The sequence below is a fragment of the Triticum urartu genome, chromosome 2A, assembly GCF_056163025.1.
Source record: "Triticum urartu cultivar PI428250 chromosome 2A, HENAU_Tu73, whole genome shotgun sequence".
Taxonomy (NCBI): Eukaryota; Viridiplantae; Streptophyta; class Magnoliopsida; order Poales; family Poaceae; genus Triticum; species Triticum urartu.
In genome coordinates, this window is record NC_141874.1 from 759,158,608 (window position 1) to 759,179,846 (window position 21,239).

The 21,239-nt window shown below is 44.7% G+C and overlaps 1 protein-coding gene across 1 annotated transcript; it reads right to left on the reverse strand.

Annotated features, from left to right (window-relative positions):
• Nucleotides 1–3,463: 3,463 nt before the first annotated feature.
• LOC125527843 (protein NRT1/ PTR FAMILY 5.10-like) lies at nucleotides 3,464–18,042 on the reverse strand. Its single transcript, XM_087545509.1, has 3 exons — nucleotides 17,824–18,042; nucleotides 17,513–17,730; nucleotides 3,464–5,002 (listed from the first exon to the last, which is right to left on the reverse strand). Exons 1-3 carry the CDS (start codon nucleotides 17,954–17,956, stop codon nucleotides 3,731–3,733), a joined length of 1,623 nt encoding a protein of 540 aa, XP_087401635.1. The 5' UTR covers nucleotides 17,957–18,042; the 3' UTR covers nucleotides 3,464–3,730.
• Nucleotides 18,043–21,239: the final 3,197 nt, after the last annotated feature.

The window sequence follows — 21,239 nt, forward strand, 5'->3', positions numbered from 1 at the left end:
ATGGATGCCTACAATGGTCATGCCCACCTACTTGCAAAATTTGGAGTCATTTCAAGGAGTTCCAAAAATATACCATGTTGAACGGAGGGTGTTCGGGTAGGCTAGAAGGTTCCGTCCAAGAGCACGTTGTTTCTCGACATCCTTGAAATGACTCCAATTTTTTCCATGGCCTTGTATGGCCAATTCAAGGAACCGTGCCAATTTTTTGGGGGTTTTGACATTTTTTGCATTTTTTGGAATTTTCCCGGTGAAAAAATGCCGGTAAATAGCCGGACATGTCACAACTCGCATACGGTGTCGGAAATTGTTCGAACTTGACATTAATGCATACAATGGCCATGCCCACATGCTTGTAATATTTGGGGTCATTTCAAGGATGTCCAAATAAATCATGTTAAACGGAGGGTGTTCGGGTAGGCGAGAAGGCGAGAAGGCTCCGTGTGAGAGCATGTTGTTTCTCAACATCCTTGAAATGGCCCCAATTTTTTCCATGACTTTGTATGACCAATTGAAGCACATGCCAAGTTGTTTGGGTTTTTAGTAAGTTTTGCATTTTCTGGAGTTTTCCTAGTGGAAAAAGCCGATAAATGACCGGACATGTCGCAACATGCATATACTGTCAGAAATCGTTCAAATCTGGCATGGATTCCTACCATGGTAATGTCCACCTTCTTGCAACTGTTGTGTTCATTTCAAGGATGTCCAAAACTAGACCATGTTCAACAAAGGGTGTTCAGGTAGGATAAAAAATGAGAAGAAAACCAGATTGAGAAGAAGAAATAAAGGAATTAAACCAGATTGAGAAGACAATAGATAAAAAGAAGAAGAAGAAAGAAAAAAAGAATATAATGAAGAAAAAAAGTCAAAAAATAAAAAAAAAACAGACCGAATAGATGCACAACAAGAAGAATAAAAGAAGTAATTAGGCATAGCAAGTGAGCTGCCCTAGTTGCCTATAGAAGGTGGAAATAATCCAAGAGGTTCGGAGTTTGAATCCTACTTCATGCACCTATTTTTTGAAGGTTAAAAAAGAAAGAAAAATAAATGGGCCAGGTCTAGGATGGAGGTGTGTATGCGCCAGTTTGTGTGACGCTAAGCTCCCTGGTATGGTGGGTCGGCCCATGTAGTTGCATGATCGATCGCACTTTGACTTATCCCCCCTACTCAAAGTCGTGACTTGGTGCAACTTGTACCAAGTACCATGCCATACCATAGAACCACACACTTGATAAGAATAATCTATGCACTCATGGAGCGAGGCTGTGGGTGCGATGAAGTTTTCACCGATGTTGCAGCGGTCTCAATTTAGCCCAAACAGTTATATAGTTGGGTAGGATTTCACCCTTGGGCTCATAGTCTACTATCGTTTAGCAACAGAAAAGTTCATAAGAATATAGAATAATAGACACAACAACTTCTTTATAAGTTCATTTTAGCTTCAAATGCATTAAAATCATGATTCATGAACATGTAGAGGGTGGTTACTTATGTTGTTTTGAAATTGGTTGCTTCTATAGCGAAACGTAGTAGAAAACAAAAAAATCACGCCTACGCACACCCAAGATCAATATGAAGATGCATAACGGGTTGGGATCATGGTCGTTACCGTCACCGAGTTGCAGCCGTAGAAGAACGTGTCGGTGTAGATTGTACTTGGAGTCCCTCGAACCGTCGATGAACGATCCCGCGAACTGCCCATGAACAGCCCCTCGAACCGAAGACCAAAAGCATGGCCTCTCTACTTGGTTGCAAACGTGCAGCCTTCATGATCCGGCAGCGCTTCGCCGTTCAGAGCAAATCGTCGACGGAGAACTAGAGAGAGGAGATTAGAACCACACGGGGCTTCTAATTATGAGGACAAGAGGATTGTCCTAGTTCAAATTAGTCAATTAGGACCAACCAGAACTAAAACTAGAAGAATTAGAGGAGGCTCTAAAACTTGTGTGTTCAAAAGAGCATCAAACCTCAAGTATATATAGGTTAGAGGGGAGAGGGAGGTATGCCACCAAGGGGGACTCCCCTTGATGCGCCGGCCTAAGGAGGGGAGGAGGAATCCTCTCCCCTCTCCAATTCGGCGCGCCTCCCCCACTTGGGCCTTTGTGGCCCAAGTTTCCTTTCACCTCTTGGCCTTTTAAGACCCGTTGATATTAAATTTAATATAAAATAGTTCTAAATACTTTTAGAACATTTTATATATAATTAACATTTCCAAAAACATTTTACATCTATATATATATATATATATATATATATATTGGTAATACCCGGTATTACGTGATATTCATCGAAACCCTTCCGGTGACCCTGAAACGCTTCCGGATCCTCTAGGAACTACTTGAAATATTAATGAAACAATTACACAAATATATTATCATCGCTCATGCCCTACTAACACTCAGAAGATCGTGATTGCCTTAAGCTTGTGACCCCCTAGGTTCAGTAACTCACAGACATGAACAAAACACCTTCGTTCAATGACCGATAGCAGGACCGCAGACGTCCATATCGATTCCTATGAGCACACAAATGATATACATGTGAACCTTTGGTTATCATGTGATGTTCCCTTTGCTTCACGATACTTATAAAACCAAGGATGCATCGGTATCCTCTTGAGTTAACACATGCTCATTATACTAAAATACTCGTTACCGGTTTTATTTTTCTTTCTCGTTGTTGTGTTTCGGCATCCCCGTGACGTGGTCACCTGTGTCTGGCCGGACAATGATGGATGCCGCCACACCGAGAGGGCCCTAAGAATATCTCTCCATCGTGGAAGGAAACCAAGGATGCATCGGTATCCTCTTGAGTTAACACATGCTCATTATACTAAAATACTCGTTACCGGTTTTATTTTTCTTTCTCGTTGTTGTGTTTCGGCATCCCCGTGACGTGGTCACCTGTGTCTGGCCGGACAATGATGGATGCCGTCACACCGAGAGGGCCCTAAGAATATCTCTCCATCGTGGAAGGAGCAATCCCACTCTCGAGCTATCTAGTCCCTTGTCAAACTTTTCGATGAACCTGTAAGTTGTCATTATAATCACCGTGCTACAGGTGACGTTTGAGCAACCCCCAAGTCCACCATATGGTAAGAAGTGACTACAATACTCTCATGGTTTAAGGAGCAAAATCACATGTTAACACTCTGTGTTATTACAATTGATTACAGACGATATTGTGTCAATTCATAACAAACAAGTTTGGGTCGATTCAATATGGTCGTTCTTCCGACATCATAATCTCAATGTTGTCTAGGACGACTATCGTTGCACTTAACGATATCCTAAGATCCGGAAAACGTGACCTCCAACAACACTTGAGCTAGTCATAGAGGCGAGACTAGGAACCTTTATTTTGTCCGTTTATCATTTTAGACGTGCATATGAGTTTTCCACAGAACCACATATTCCAGGATCATAGCAGTTATAGCATGAAATATAAACTCTTAATTATGAACATGGAAATATAATGATACAATATTATTGCCCCTATGGCATATTTCCAACAACTTCTTTACCTGTAGTTTTTTCTTAGTAAAGGAAATGTTTTGTTGCCTTCTTGGCATACATTCTCAAGTTGTTACAGAGCCAAGTGCCAGAAAGACAATAAAATAGGTTTGTTAAACAACCAAAGATGTGTAGTCTTCAAGTACCACGCAAGTGACGAAAGACAAATAGAGTGACAAACTGTTTGCAGATTATCCACTTCTAGTTCTAGGTTATCACTCTCAAAAGTTTCTCTTGTCCTTGTAGGTGTAGGCTCTAGCGAAGCAAATGTAGAGCGCGAGCTCTGCCGCACTGAGGCCGGCAAGCAGCCAGTAGAAGTAGTCGAGGTGGGCGCGGTTGAGGTTGTCAGAGAACCAGCTATCGCCACCGCCTTTGCGTGTGATGCGGTCAATGAGTGAGATGAGAATGCCGCTGATGAAGCCACCGATACCAATCACACTGCAGTAGAGCGCTATGCCAAGGCTACGAAGCTCGTTGGGCATCTGGTCATAAAAGAACTCTTGCATCCCAACTATTACGAACACGTCCGCCACCCCGACCATCACATACTGCGGCATCAGCCATGACCAACTCATCGGGACCGTCGCCTCGGTGTCTTCAACCAGGTTGTGCTCACGTGCCATCTCTAGCCTCTGGGTCTCCACCAATGCCGCCACGCACATGGCAGCAAGTGACACGGCCATGCCTGTGCCTACTCGTTGAAGTTGTGTCAGCCCGGATGGAGTGCCTGTCAGACAACGTAGGGCCGGCACTAGAACACGATCATAGAAGGGAACGAACAACAAGACAGATGCTGGCCAAAACGTTTGCAACATGGCCGGTGGCAGCTCTAGGCTACCAAAGATATGGCAATCTAGGGTGTGGCCCTGCTTGTTAAAAAGTGTCGTGATCTGCACGAACACCACACCATATGCTAGACATGCAACCCAGATTGGCAGTAGCCGTAAGACGCCGCGAGCCTCCTCCAAGTTGCTTGTGGCGTCTTCATCTTCATGCATGTGTCTTTTAGCATGGAAGGAGAAACTTGAGTTCCTGGCAAGCGTGATCAGACTACACCCGAGACGGATAAAGGGGCTGCCGGAGCCAACAATGGATGCATGGAGGCGATAGGTGGGAATACCAACGAGGAAGACGACAAAGGCGCAAATCATGACGATGCAGAGCATGCCAAAACAAATTCCCCAACCAAGATTCTCTTGGATGTAGCTGACGACAATAATGGCGACAGCGATACCAATGGCTATGGAGAAGTGCCACCAATTGAAGAAGGAGCTGCGGGCGGCACACTCCCTGGGGTGGTTGGCGTCAAATTGATCGGCGGCAAATGCAAGTCCGCAAGGCTTGTCGGCACCCTGCGCGAGGGCAATGAGATAGAGGGAGACATAGAAGAAGGCCACCTGCGGTGACATAGGGTTAGAAGAAGAGTCACTGTCGAGGGTTGGTGATGGTCGCTGAGTCAGGAGCGTGGATGCTAGAGTGATCATGCCATAACCCTGCATGTACATGAGTAGTTATTCCTTGTGAGTGTTTGTAGAAAACATGGTCTAGTAGCACTCCTAATGTGCAATGAACGTGCCACCAACCATATTAAAAGATAGGAGACATAATCTGAAAGTACACCTATATAGTCTGTAGCAAAATCTCCAATTAGAAATTTAGGGAAATAATTCAAGTGTTATTAGCAAAGGAAGAGGAGAGCATGGAATTAACATTATCTAGAAATGTGGGATCTTTTACTAATATTGTGATTATTAACATGTAGTCTACAAAGTCCTCCATGCATTTACATTTAGTTGGATAGCTAGGGGAAAATAAGTCAAGACATAATTGTACTACGTCCAGTCCACAAAATTATGATGTTTTGGGCATAGTGTTGTTCCAAAATTAAATCTTGAACCGTCAATTATTGTTTACAGTATGTGAGTACTAGTGTTAGTGTGGTTGTACAAATTAGAAAATACTATTTGAGTACTACTTCAGTCTCCAGAGATAATTTATAGTCGCAAACTTTTAATAATAGGTGTACTTAATTTTTATTGTTTTGAATTGTGACTGTATAAACAAGACATGAAGAAGAACGGTACATTTGAGAGATAACATATTTTGTATTTTCAATTATAGCAACATGACCAGTGTGGGCGATCAATGGAGACTCTTCCGCAACAACAAGATAAACAGGTTTGTACTCCTCCTTACTCTAGTGTCGTCGATTATTGTCCCACTGTTTAAAACCTCACAAGCATGATCGCAAATGCCGGCACCCCTACCGACGACGAGGCCTCCTTCTTCAATATCGCCGTGGCCTCAACGAGCAGCTAGGCAACAACATCTCCATCCTCATACCTTTTATGGGCCCATTCCTAATGTTTGCTCGCAGACCCTTGATACGTCTCCAACATATCTATAATTTTTGATTGCTCGATGCTATATTATCTACTGTTTTGGGCAATATTGGGCTTTATTATCTACTTTTATATTACTTTTGGGACTAACCTATTAACCGGAGGCCCAGCCCAGATTTGCTGTTTTATGCCTATTTCAGTGTTTCGAAGAAAAGGAATATTAAACGGAGTCGAAATGGAACGAAATCAACTGGAGAAGTTATTTTTGGAAGGAAACCTACCGGATAGACTTGGACCCTACGTCAGAAGATGAAGGAGGTGCTCACGAGGGTAGGGGGCGCGCCCCCCTGCCTCGTGCCCCCCCCCCCCTTCGGTCCACCGACGTACTCCTTTCACCCATATATACCTACGTATCGTAAAACTTCCAGAGAACACAATAGATCAGGAGTTCCGCCGCCAGAAGCCTCCGTAGCCACCGAAAACCAATCTAGACCCGTTCCGGCACCCTGCCGGAGGGGGAAATCCTTCTCCGGTGGCCATCTTCATCATCCCGGTGCTCTCCATGACGAGGAGGGCGTAGTTCTCCCTCGGGGTTGAGGGTATGTACCAGTAGCTATGTGTTTGATCTCTCTCTCTCGTGTTCTTGATTTGGCACGATCTTGATGTATCTCGAGCTTTGCTATTATAGTTGGATCTTATGTTTCTCCTCCCCCTCTTCTCTCTTGTAATGAATTGAGTTTCCCCTTTGAAGTAATCTTATCGGATTGAGTCTTTAAAGATTTGAGAACACTTGATGTATGTCTTGCCGTGCGTATCTGTGGTGACAATGGGATATCACGTGATTCACTTGATGTATGTTTTGGTGATCAACTTGCGGGTTCCGCCCATGAACCTATGCATACGGGTTGGCACACGTTTTCGTCGTGATTCTCCGGTAGAACTTTGGGGCACTCTTTGAGGTTCTATGTGTTGGTTGAATAGATGAATCTGAGATTGTGTGATGCATATCGTATAACCATACCCACAGATACTTGAGGTGACATTGGAGTATCTAGGTGACATTAGGGTTTTGGTTGATTTGTGTCTTAAGGTGTTATTCTAGTACGAACTCTAGGGCTATTTGTGACACCTATAGGAATAGCCCAACGGATTGATTGGAAAGAATAACTTTGAGGTGGTTTCGTACCCTACCATAATTTCTTCGTTCGTTCTCCGCTATTAGTGACTTTGGAGTGACTCTTTGTTGCATGTTGAGGGATAGTTATGTTATCCAATTATGTTAGTATTGTTGAGGGAACTTACACTAGCGAAAGTATGAACCCTAGGCCTTATTTCCACGCATTGCAATACCATTTACGCTCACTTTTATCACTTGCTACCTTGCTGTTTTTATAATTTTAGATTACAAATACCTTTATCTACTATCCATATTGCACTTGTATCACCATCTCTTCGCCGAACTAGTGCACCTATACAATTTACCATTGTATTTGGTGTGTTGGGGACACAAGAGACTCTTTGTTATTTGGTTGCAGGATTGCTTGAGAGAGACCATCTTCATTCTACGCCTCCTACGGATTGATAAACCTTAGGTGATCCACTTGAGGGAAATTTGCTACTGTCCTACAAACCTCTGCACTTGGAGGCCCAACAATATCTACAAGAAGAAGGTTGTGTAGTAGACATAAACCCTCGCTGATGAATGTCAAGGAGATGAAGAAAAAACACCACCAGCACGCTCTTCACAAGTGCACCTGCCCGGCGGTTTTCCTCGGGGTGCCAACCCTGTTCCTTTTCACATGACAAAATTTTGACGAACCCCCTATATATGATCAATGGCACAAAGAGAACAAGAAGAGCAATGGTGACACCAACAATCGTGTCGGACTGTCATGGTCAGTAACATGGGCAGGTTCGAGGGAACTCACCCGCACAGCCACAACTTGGGGCATGATGCACCTCAGCAACACGCCCTTTGTGCCATCCCATCACAAGGCAGTTACCCAAGCGTTGTGCACGCCACTTCTGGCATCACATCTAGTTGGCTCATGGGACTTGATAACATTTTTTTAAAACGAGGCAAAAGACTTGCCATTTTTATTGATTAAGAAGGAGTAAGAATTGCCCGGTTAATTAACGGAAAACCGGGCTAAAACCGATACAATCAACCCATATAAAATGGGTACCACCGGCCAACCTGGCCACCGACATGGGATCACAGAGCTACAAACAGCTGCACAGAAACCATGACGGCACATGCCAATAGAAGGACACGTACGAACAACCGATAGCTCCGACTCTAACGACGATCATCACAAGGGAAATATGCAGGACTTGCGCCGACCGTGCCCGGAAGAGCACCTCGGACACGCCAGGAAGATCCGACTACCAAAGCCCGAGCCACGACCAAAGCTCCTCTCAACGCCATCATCGTTGCCAAACAGAAATCCGCGTCCCCGAAAAGGCAGCCTCAACAAACTACACGGCGAAGATGCCGCAAACCATGCGGCGAAGATGCCGCCATCCACCGGTCTCCCAGTCGTAGCCGGCTCCGAGACGATGCCCCTAAGGACGAGAAAGACGCGAAGATGCCTCCATCGCCCGATCCAGCGGATCTGAGGTTTCCCTCTGGAGCCAAAGCAGTGGGGTGAAGCAGGAGCACCTCCACAATGACGCTTTCAAGAAAGATCACGGCACCCGCGAGCGCCGCCGTCACCCGCTCGGATGGAGACCGAAGCAAGGATTTCTCCCGGAGTTGCGCCGACCACCAGCCGCCACCGACCACCACCTACCAACCACCACCCCTGCTGAGAGCAACCTCACTCTGGCCGCAGAATCCCTCGATCTACCGCAACCAGACACACGCCACCTCCCCGGCCGTAGCCACCGCAACACCAAATCTGGGGCCGCCACCCCAGCAACCGAAGGCCTCCACCGCGCGGCCGCCGCACGCTGCACAACCAGAGAGGAATCCCAAGCAGGGAGGGGGGGCCGCCACCCCACCCCAACTCGCCGGACGAGCTGCCAGATCCGCCGCCCGTCAGCCGAAACACCGGCCGGCACCACCACGACACCAAGCCGGAGAACGCAGCAAGGGCCCCTCCACGACGCGCAGCAGGGGGTCGAGCCTCCCTCGATCCCAGCACCACCGTTCGCGTCGGCCGCAGCTCGCGAGGATCCAGATCGGGCTCGCACGGGGGCCACGACCGCGACCGCCGCTCGCAACAGCGCGCCCAACTCCGCGACCGGATCCCGCGCCTCCCGCCGGAGACCTCCTCCATCACGAGCCAGGACGCCGCCCCGGAGCCAAGCGCCGGCCAGCCGCCGCCCACACGCCGAATCCCCTTCCCACGAGCGAGCAGCAGCCAGAAAAGCACCCCGCTGCCGCCGGCTCCGCGCAGGCTTTGCCTGCCGGAGGCCACCGGCGACGGCGAGGGGGAGAAAGGAGGCGGGAGGGGCGGAGGCTGAGGGACTACCGACGCATATTCTCAGCCATGTTGCATATCCTTGCAACGGAGAAGAATATGGTGGTCCCGTTCAGCTACTCACTCGACAACATTCATGATCTAGTTCAATACGATGGCATTACATCCAGCACCGTCTACTCGTACTTGGCATCCAAGTGTTATATACTCACCACCTGAGCGTGCGGGTCTTTACTTACCATTCAGGCCCTAGAGACGAATAAGCATCATTTTTACTGGTGAGTTGTTTGTGATTAATCTAGTTGTATCCTCCATGTGCGATGTACAAGTATCAACTGACATACCAAAATCTAGCACAAATAGTTTGAAACTATTTTGAATTACGGTACGCATACATCCAAATGTAAAAATATACCGATATATATCTTGGAGCAAACTGCACAACTGTTATTCTGGAGAAATAATTTAAGCCTTATGAAGAGGAGAGCATGCAAGTAATACAGATATTCTAGACCATATTTCAGTGACATTTAAGAGAATTTCATACTGTACACATTTTGAAGTAAGTTCAACCTATCATTAATTATACAACTAGCTCAACCTAGACACATCATCCACAGCAAAAATATTGTACACTTGCGTATCGTCGACATGGATGTCACAGTGAAATGTACCAGCTTTGAGATCGACTTGCAGTTCCACTGATTGCACTCAAGGACAAGATTTTAAAGCAATGAGTTTGACGTGACAAGGCCGTGGCCTACTCTACTGTTGGGTGCTCGTGCGTTGCGTCAAAATTAAGACAAGTCTTAAGAAACCAACAGTTGGATGGATGACCACTAGAGGTAGTCCTTGTCAAACACGTACCCGATCATATGTTTAAAGAAACGGACGTGCTAGAACTCAGCTAACTGAGTTTTTCTTAGGTCTCATTCACGGTCACCATCGTCCGATTAGATTGGTGATGTTGTCGACAGAATTTTCAAGCGCGGCGCATTATATGTTTTTCTCCATGCTTGTTGGATTTTGGGCTTCGCCGCTGGTTGTTTCTTTTCTATGGAGCAAGTAGCGTTTCTGCGTTTGTTGGGTTACGTTGCAGGTTAGTTTTTTCTTTTCGATCGGTCTTTTTATGTGAGGGTTATTTACTAAAAAATAGAACCTGTGGTTTTTTATTTTTGGTTATTTATTTTTACTCTTTCTTTATTTATTTCTACTATTATTATTAATTTATTTTTATTTTTATGCATTTTATTTGTCAAATATTTTTGTTATGCCTTTTTCATGCATCGCTTCAACTTTTTTAGCAACCAACAGTACTATTCCTATCAGCAATTAAGTTTACATCGTCAAAATTTTCATGTGGCCAAAGTTTTTCAACTCGAGGTCATAACTGCATGTTTTAAAATGGAGCCGCAACTACAATTTTTCAATTCGGGTTGCAACTGCAATTTTTAAATGTGAATGCAACAAAAAGTTTTCGAGTCACAACTGCAAATTTTAAAAAGAATTCAAAACTCTAAGTTTTCAAGTCGGGTCACAACTGCAAGTTTTAAGAAGGCTGCAATTGCAAGTTTTTAAATGGGTCGCAATTCAATCTTTTCAAGTCGGGTTGCAACTGTAAGATTCCAGATGAGGTTGCAACTGTGAGGTTTCAAAAATGGATCGCAACGGCAACTTACCAAATGTAGCCGCAACTAGAAGTTTTCAAGTTAGGGTTCTAATTGCATGTTTTGAAATGGGACCGCAACTGTAAGTTTTCAAATCGAGTCGCAACTACATGAATTGAGTCTTAACTATAAGTTTTCAAATGGGATCGCAACAACATGTATTCAAAAAGGGTCGCAATTGTTGGTTTTCAACCGAGTCGCAACTATAAGTTTTCAAGTGGGGTCGCAATTGTATGTTTTCAAATGGGTCACAAATGCAAGTTTTCAAGTGGGATTGTAAATGGAAGTATTAAAATGGGTCATAACTGCAAGCTTTCAAGTGAGGTCGCAATTGCAAGTTTTCAAGATAGGTTACACTGCAAGTTTTTTAAGTTGGGTCGCAACTGCATATTTTTTAATGGATCACAACTGCAATTTTTCAAGTGGGGTCACAACGGCACGTCCGGAAATGGTTTACAACTGCATGTTTCTAAGTGGGGCCGCAATTGCGCGTTTTCATATAGGGTCGGAAATTCAAGTTTTTAAAGTGGGGTCACAATTGCAAGTTTTTCACTGGGTCGCAACTGCAAGTTTTCAAGCTGCATTGCAACTGCAAGTTTTCAAATGGTGTCACAACGACATGTTTTCAAATGAGTTCGCAAGTACAAGTTTCAAGTTGGGTTGCACCTTTTTTTCTAAAATATTGTTACTACTCATTGTCCTGTAGGGTCGATTTTACCTTCTCAATGAGTCTCTTTTTTCATGTCAAAATCACGTGACAAGCCCATCTAGAAAGTATATTTTTTTGTCTCTATTACATAGCTAATAGAATTCTAGCCCAATCCAACAAAAAAGGCGGCGAATGACCGCGCAAAGAAGTAGAGACCAACCGTATAAGCAAACTTTAAAATCCAGACAACAACCTACCCATAAACACTAAACTAGCCCAAGCCCATAGATAAGGGCTATAACAACAATACATGATATCACGTGAACGAGAACAAACTATATTTCATCTGGATGAGTTCTAAGCACTCTTTAAAGAAATCAATCAATTCCTAATTAGGCTTCCCAAGGCGAGTGTGGTGACATATCTGTCTCTCTACATCTCCCTCTCTCTCTCTCTCACGTATGATGTGGCTGGTATGGATGTGTGCATGTGAGCATTTGACAGGCTAGGCTGAAACATTTAGTCTTCCGGCCAGATGCGGTGACAGGAAGTAAAAGAGCAGCCCATGTGGCCCAGAAAGTAGACCGTCACTGATGGGGAAGTGTATAGATGAATTCGGATACATATGAACCCATTTCAAAACATACATTTCTAAATGCTAAAAAAATCTGAAAAAGGTTCCACGGGTAAGTCTTCATGTTCTATGTGTGTGCCTAAAGCTCCACAAAAAAATAACTTTTTTTGGCCTGTGCAAAAAAGACAAAAATTGTGTTGTGGCACGCTATTTAGAAGCACTAAAATTTGTCTTTTTTACGGAGACAAAACAAAAGGACATTTTTTTAACAGAACTTTGTGCCTCGCACACACATTTGTGAGTATGCATGAAATTTCTTTTGAATTTTTTCACATTTTAAAACATGCTTAAAATGCATTTTTTTTAAAAAAGATTGGTGCATATGCGCATGGGTGTAGGACGTGCCCACTCGTCACTGATGGCCTATATGAAGATGTGTAGTCTCAAAAATGGCAGTGCATGGCGTGGGTTTTAGTCCCACCTCGATGTTGGGAGGAGCTCATGTGGTGTTATAAATACTAGAAATGAACATACATGTTGTTAAACCGCCCAAATAGTGGCGTGCGCTCGCGTGAATATACGCGGAATTACAGGCGACTTAAGACATTGTGTTTTTTTTACCCACTCGAAGAGAGCTGGATTTTTCATTCAAAATTGTTTGTTTATTTATCTCATGTGCCTGATGATTATTAAAAGGGAGGAAATTAGTTCCCTGAGATGGATGCTTCTACTGTATATTGTGCCTGGGCCGTCCTCTCCTAATATGCCCTCGATAAGATACACTGAGTTCCTTCTGATTCCATTGTTCTGAGGCTTGTCCAGCTCGCTCCAGAACTTGTCAAACAATAGAAGCGACACGTCGCAGCCCTTTGGTACATAGTATTGGTGGTTACATGTCCATGGAACCGCCCATCTAAGTTGGCTGAAATTTTATTATGTCTAAATAAACTCGAAAAGTGAAACTTGTACTTTTCAACAGACTACTGAAGTTGCATCTAATATAAATCAACTTGGACATAATGGAATTCTAGTTAACTTAGGATTAACAAAAGCATATGTTCGGACATAATCACGATCCTCCTGAAATTAACTTTTGGATGACCTTAGGGACCAAAAGGCACCCATAATACAACCAGCATCCTGCCCAGCTTAACCAAACTGAAAAAAACAAATAGGTAGTGCCAAGCGCACAACAATCATCGGCAACAACACTCATGGTCGGTAACATTGGCAGGTTTGAAGGCCCTCGCCCACACGGGCACGACATGGTGCACCTCAGCATCACGCCCTCTGGGCCATCCCATCATAAGGCAGTTACCCAAGCGTTGGACACACCACCTCAATATGATGACATTACCGTTCGCCCCCACCTCGTCTTGGTCAGATCCAATCTCGCCGGACTGCGACCTGGGCGGATCCCTGGGCTCCGTGGAGTTCGTCCCCGACTCGCAACCGCCCGCGGCGTCGGGCGGGGGACTACAGACCTATCAGTCTCATCCACGCCATCGCCAAAATAATCGCCAAGGTCCTTTCACTTCGGCTTGCTCCTCACATGGATCACCTCATCTCCAACGCGCAAAGTGCTTTCATAAAGAGGCGCAGCATACATGACAATTTCATGTGTGTTCAGAATTTTGCTAGGAGGTTGCACAAGTGCAAGACACCTCCTCTGCTCTTCAAGCTGGACATAAAAAAAAGCCTTTGACTCCGTCAAGTGGGGCTACCTTTTAGATCTCCTCCAGCGGATGGGGTTCCCGGATAGGTTCCAGGCTTGGATTGCCGCGCTCCTATCCTCGTCCTCATCGCGTATTCTCCTGAATGGGATCCCCGGCCCTCCCATTAAGCACCGGAAGGGGCTCAGACAGGGGGACCCTTGTTCCCCGCTGCTTTTCGTCATCGCGATTGACCCGCTGCATAAGATTCTGGACCTCGCAACTCGGGAAGGCCTCCTGCGCAAGATCCGTGGGCGGGGCCCCACGGTCAGAACCTCCCTTTACGCGGATGATGACGTCGTCTTCCTTGCCCCCATCAAAAGGGACGTTGACAATCTTGCTTCCATCTTACGAGGCTTTGAGGAGGTGACAGGCCTATGCACCAACTTTCAGAAAAGCTCTGTTGTGCCAATTCGATGCAACCATCGTAATCTTGGGCACGGTCTTCAGAATTTGTCGGCAGCTCGGGCTTCTTTCCTGGTGAAATATTTAAGCTTGCCTCTCTCAGTGTGGCAGCTTAGAAAGGTGGATTTCCAATACCTCGAGGACAAGGCGGCGGGCAAATTGGCCACTTGGGATGGCCAAAATATCACCACCATCGGCCGCATGACGCTTGTCAAGTCGGTCATCTCATCCCAAGCGGTATTCTCAATCACGCCTCTCATCGTGCCGCCGGGCATGCTCAACAATCTGAATAAGTTGGAGCGGGCCTTTCTATGGTCCGGCACAGACAAGACAACGGGAGCCAAGTGCTAAGTCAATTGGAAAACAGTTTGTAGGCCAAAGGCATATGGGGGTCTAGGGGTGCTTAACACTGACAATTTCTCGCGGGCGTTACGTCTCCGGTGGCTGTGGTATGAGTGGAAGGAGCCCCAAAAGCCTTGGATGGGTTTTGGAAACCCTTGCACTGACGAGGATCTCGAGTTCTTCTACGCTTCTACAACTATCACCGTGGGGGATGGTGCAAAAACGCCATTCTGGGGCTCTCCTTGGCTTTTTGGTCGGAAGCCCAAGGATATTGCACCATTAATCTTTGAGGCCTCGACGAGAAAGAATTGAAAGGTGCGTGAAGCCCTCGATGGCCTCCCTCACCATGCTCACCTCGTGGACCGTCTGAAACGAGCAGAATGCTAGAGTTTTTCGACACAAATTTGCGCCACCCCTTGTCCTCCTCCAAACCATCATTGAGGAGGCAAAGTTATGGGTTGCCGCTGGCGCCAAGTTAGGGACTATTATGTTGTGTGAGTAATTATCATGCCGTTTGTATGGGTGTCCTGTAAAACTCTAAACTTTTTTCTCCCCTTACTTAATAAATGAGGCAAATCTTATGCCTCCGTTTCGAAAAAAAATATGGTGACATTACATCTACTACTGTCCGGCAAATCTTACATGAACATCGGCGCCTACACGTACTTGGCTCCAAGCCTTGTATACTCACCACTTGAGTGAGCGGGTCTTTACCTGCCATTCAGGACTGTAGAGACGAATAAGCGTCATTTTTTACTGTTGAATTGTTTGTGGTTGATCTAGTTGTAATCCTACATATCCTATGTACGAGTGTCAACTGACATAGGAAAATCTAGCACAAATAATTTAAGACTATTTTGAACTACGGTATGCATTCTTCCAAATGTAAAAATTATTGATATATAAGGAAAGCGGAGAGCATGCAAGCAGTACAGACAATCTAGACCATGTTATTCAAGGGTCAATCATCACTTAATTTAGGAGTAAGTAAGGTGTTATTCCAGTGACATTTAAGATAAGTTCATACACATTTTGGACTTGGAGTAACGTTTGACCTGTCGTTAATTACAGAACTATAGCTCAACTTAAACACATCATCCCAAGCAGAATTTTTTTTCTCGAATACGCATAGCACAAATATTGTACACTTCCCAATTGTCAACATCGATGTCACAGTGAAACGTACCAGCCATGAGATCCACCTACAGTTCCACTGATTGCACTCACGGACTAGATTTTAAAGCAATGAGTTTGACGTGACAAGGCCGTGGCCTACTCTACTGTAGAGTGCTTGTCCGTTGCGTCAAAATTAAGACAAGTCTTAAGAAACCAACAGTTTGATGGATGTCCCCTAGAGGTAGGCCTTGTCAAACATGTACCTGGTCCTAGGTTTAAAATTTTCTATATATATTATCAAGGCGGGGTTACTTTTTTAACGCGAGTGGACATTTCCGTTGAATACAAGATTAGTGGGGCGACTATTAATCTTAAAACTAGAAGGGTTGGACGTGATTTTCTACGCCGTTGAAGTTGCTGGGTTTTCATAAATTTTCTACTCCATGGGTTTCAAAATATATGGTGTATTAGTCTTCGAAAAGTCAAACCTATTTAAGCTTGACTAATTTTGTAGACAAATATATCAATACCCATAATATCTAATTGGTATCATTAGATCCGCCGTGAAATGAATTTTCATATTTTATTTATTAAGTATTGTGGATGTCGATATTTTCAGCTCTAAACATGGTCAAAGTTAAATAAATTTGACTTTTTAGAAACAAATACACCTTATATTTTGAAACTAAGGGAGTATTTGGTTTGATGAATTGGGGAGATGATGAAGTGTGTTTTCTTTTTACTTATAATGTGATCTTTTGGTGGCCCTTACGCAAGGTGATTATGTGTTATCTATTAATCAATTCATACAATGTGGAGAAATTTTCTACATCGGTGCCTGCATATATTATATTGATGTTACAATATCACATATTGGTGTTTCTTTTTTCTAGGTGATGACAGATTGCACGGAACCAACATGTTTTTATAGGCCCGTTGTTGTCGATTGGTTTGAAAATTCGTTGGTCTTGTCAAAATGTTGAACCAAATCCGAAATCGAATACATCATTTGAACGAGAGTGCTCCAAAATTGGGGACCATAGTGAACTAAAAGAATTACTGCTGCTACAGTCCAATATATTGGCATTTTTTTCTAGGTGGTGAGAGTGTGCGCGGGACTGATATTTTCTTATGGGCCGATTGTTGTCAATTGATTTTTAAAAATTGTTGATTAGACCAAAATTACGGAGCATATTGAATTAAAAAATTGAATGAGAGAGCTTTTCTTGAGAAAAAATATCGTTCACCCGGTCAAAATTTGGTGAAATCTTAATTACTTATGAAGCCTTAAAAATTAGGGGCATAGTGTATTTAATTATCTTTTTCTGTGGAATATGGGTAGAGACTTTGTGTGAGTTTTTGTGTGTGGTGATGTGCATGACATTATGCCTTGTGCATACCCCTAAAAAAAGACTATGTGTTGCGAACCAACCTGTGGTTGGGTGGTTAGGAGGTTAGTGATATCCCCATTCCATCAGAGTTCAAATCCTGATGCTCGTCCTGGATTTATTTCAAGATATTCAGCAATGCACGTTCAATGGGAGGAGATGTTTCTGTTGACTACAAGGCGTCGATGGTGACATCGCCAATCTCATGATAATATGCCGGCTAGTCTCTCGAAGGTGCTTATAGGGTAGGATCTACATATATATTCATAGAGATGAATGTATGCACGTATATACGAGCGTCTGCGTCTAATTGGGCTCAAGCAGCAATCAGGACGAGTCTAACCAAAAAAGATGGCATAGAGATTAATTTCCTTAATTATTACCAGGACGTAGAGGGTGCAGGCGAGGATGATGGACCAGTAGCGCCCCAGCCAGGAGTCGGCGACGAAGGCGCCCAGCAGCGGCATGAGCCTGGCCGTCCCCGTCCAGACGTTCACCGCCGCGGCCGCCTCCGCGTTGGAGTGGCCGAGCGGCCCTGTCATGTACGTGATCAAGTTCGCCGACACGCCGTAGTAGACGAAACTGCCGGCGCCCTCCACCACTGTGTACGCGGTATGCACCGCTACCTTGTTAGCCATCTCGGATATTAATCTGGATCGAGTAAAGAGCTAGCTCTAGGACATGCAGTGCATACCGGCGACGAAGATGGCGGAGCGCCAACCGCCAGAGGTGGCGCGGTAGACGGGGCGGCCGTGGAAGTCGGAGACTCCGGCCAGCGGCTCCTCCTTGCCCTGGAGAAAGGGAGCCTCGGCGTCCACCACTGCCATTTCCTAGCTTGATTTGCAAATTTAGCTTAAGCCTTGTTAGCGATATATATCATCGTGGGTGGTTTGTTCCTGTCAAGGAGCAGTTCATGTTGCCGGACGGACTAGGCCGCTGTGACTGTGATGCTGCACTCTACTAGCTAGTGCTTGTGTATCGGCACCATGCCGGTACGTGCTTGCTCCGTTTTCATCCACACAAATACTCTCGCGTCTCCATCCATCGCTCAGAGACAGGTTGCTTCTCATGTCATCCATCCCTCGATTTTTTGTCAGAAAAGACCACATACACTCTCGCATTGACAGAAAGGACCATCTGCTCATCGTATTGACAGAAAAGACCAGCTATGCTGTGACGGCAGATCTGGCAGCCGACATGTGGCACCTGCCGCCACAGCCGATGGCGGCCAGGCCTGCCGCCACAATACACGGCGGCAGCCAATGCATCACAAGGATCCGGCCGAGCGAACGGAACGGAAGGGTGTTGATGGGCTGGGTTGTGCGCATGCATGCATGCATGCAAGTGCACGCACAAGCACTGCCTCCTCGTTAGACACGCGCAAGCCTGCATGCATGGAAGAGCGGCACGCACAGCTAGCACATAGTGAGGCGAGGTTTGCCCAAAACATTTGTCTCTCGTCAGTTTGATGCATGTCGCTGAACGTGGGTCACGCGCACGCACAGGGTCACACGCACCAGCCAGTACTTGCCGCCACAGGGCATGGCGGCTGGGCCCACCAGCGCCCCTACATTCTGTTCGCTCGGCCAGTTCCCTGTGATGCACAGGCTGCCGCCATGCGCTGTGGAGGCAGGACCGGCCGCCGCAGGCTATGGCGGCATGTGACACGTGTTGGCTGCCAGATCTGCCTTCATGATGCAAGGGGTCTGTTTTGTCAATACGATGAGTAGATGGTCTTTTTTGTCAATACGAAAATGTTGGTGATCTTTTCTGACGAAAATTCCCATCCCTCAGACGTGTTGATATATTACTCTGTGCCTTCTCTCTAAAAAAAGAAGATAGATTACTCGGTGAAACAGTGCATGAAAAGACAGAAATCAAATATAAGCTATTCTCGCCATATGTGAACAGTAGTTATTCTTCCCCTCCTAAAAAAGGTTATTCTGCACGTCCTTATTTAGCACCAGATTTTACATCACATGAATTTTATCTTAGTTGTAAGTCAAGATAAATGCAAGCAAATGTATATACTAGATATAATTTTTTTATACTGACGTGAAATTGCAAACCAAAGACACCACATAAAATATGCATATAAACGTAATTTGTGTGGGTATGACTCGTATCTTGAGTTTCTTACAACGATTTTTGAGTTGTAAGTCGACATGAAGCACAAGTAACCTATGTATACTAACCATAAATTATGGATGTGATGGCTTAAGAAAACCATGGGTGCAAAATACTTCCTCTTTTTTTTTAGTTTGCATATAACTTTGCGGGTTTTTTTCCCTAATACTTTGTGTCTTCCTATTTTCCTACCGACTCTTTTCAAGTTTGCCTCTAAAATTCTGTTTTCCATGCAACCTCTCGTAATTAGTTATATGCCATGGGAGGAGACCCAATCAAACATGGTGCATTTAGAGTGTGTGCAATTGTGCTATCTTAGAAGTACCACACACGATAAATGTTGAGGTGGAGGAGAGAGAAATTATTTGTAGTGACTTGTCTTCTCTTAGTTAAGAGATAATCTCTTAGCATGAGATCTCTAATCACATATTTAGGTATCCTATATACATAAGAAGTTTATATATTGTTATTAGATAGCACTAAGGGAGAATACATGTATTTTCATTTCCATCTCTAAATTATTGAAAATTAAGATATGGCTTCTTTATCAAACACTATACATTCCCTTGTTGGGGGCACAAGATTTTAGAACCATATACAAGAAGCAAAAATTTGTCCACGCGAGGGTGTTAAGAGCATGGATAATCTAGGTGCAAATGTTTGCCCCGTTTTGCTTGATCACCACCTACCTATGCACATATGGGCCCTCGATGTATAGACGGCGATCAACTTGTTGTTGACCATTTCCCTCGTGATTCCTTAGTCAAAATGTTTACTGGCTACCAGTTCAAAGAACAAGTTTACTGGTTAACGTGTTACCGTCATAGTTATAGACCAAGGTGGTGGCCGCTGTCTGGAAATTTCAGCCATTTTATTTTCCAACGCTCGAATTCATACGACTTACACGTTTATTCATTGAGCTACAAACTTACGGTAGGTTTTGCTACGGAATTTACTTACAGGGTTACGTGTATGGCCACGGAGAAATCAGTGGAAGTCTTCTATAAGTTTAGCATATTGGATGCATTAAAGACTTGATGTGAATGTTCACGGTGCACAAATAAGGAGCAGGCTAACATATCACTGCAAGTGCTGGGTGATAAACCGAAAGCTGGCCAGCTAGATAACTGCTCCAACATCATTGGAACAGTCCCAAATTAAGAAAAACAGACCACGACCGGTCTTGCCGACTATTCCCATCATACACTACTTCAGATATGCAAAATAAATAATCTCTCTCTCTCTCTCTCTCTCTCTCTCTCTCTCTCTACACTACTACACCAAATTAGCCTCATGAACTTCTTTATAAAATACTTCCTCCGTGTTTTGCAAGCTGTTTTAACTTGCAAAACGATCTCTATGAAGTTGATTAAATTTAAACAAGTTTGACTTAAGACAAACCTAGATCTTTAATTATGTTGGAACGGAGGGCCTATATAATATTCGATCGAGTAAGCCGCCAGCTCTGGCACATGTAGTGCATCACGGACGACGAAGAGGGTGCAGCGAGGTGGCGCGCGGCCGTGGAAATGGGAGAGGCCGGCGTCCATGATTGTCATCTCCTAGCTTTCTTCCTCAGAGCTTGTTCGCCGTATATCTTATCGTGTGGATCCAAGATAACTGCCGGTTGGCAGATCCTTGTCACGGAGCAGTTCGGGTTGCTAGTTGGACTAGATCGCTTCGACGACGACGCCGCGCTATACTGATACCTAGTGCTTGTGTGCACAGTTTCAATGCTCCATCACACTACTGGGAAAAGGCATGCTAGTGGCGCACCAGTTTTGCCTATTAATGGCGCACTACTAGCATCACGCCATTAGAATTAAATTTTAATGGCGCACCACTGGTGCGCCATTAGTATACCAGATACTAATGGCGCACCTGTAGTGCGCCATTAGTATGCCTAGAGGTGCGTCATTACTATCTGATTTATTAATGGCGCACCACATAGAAGTGCGCCATTAGTAATAATATTTTTTCAAA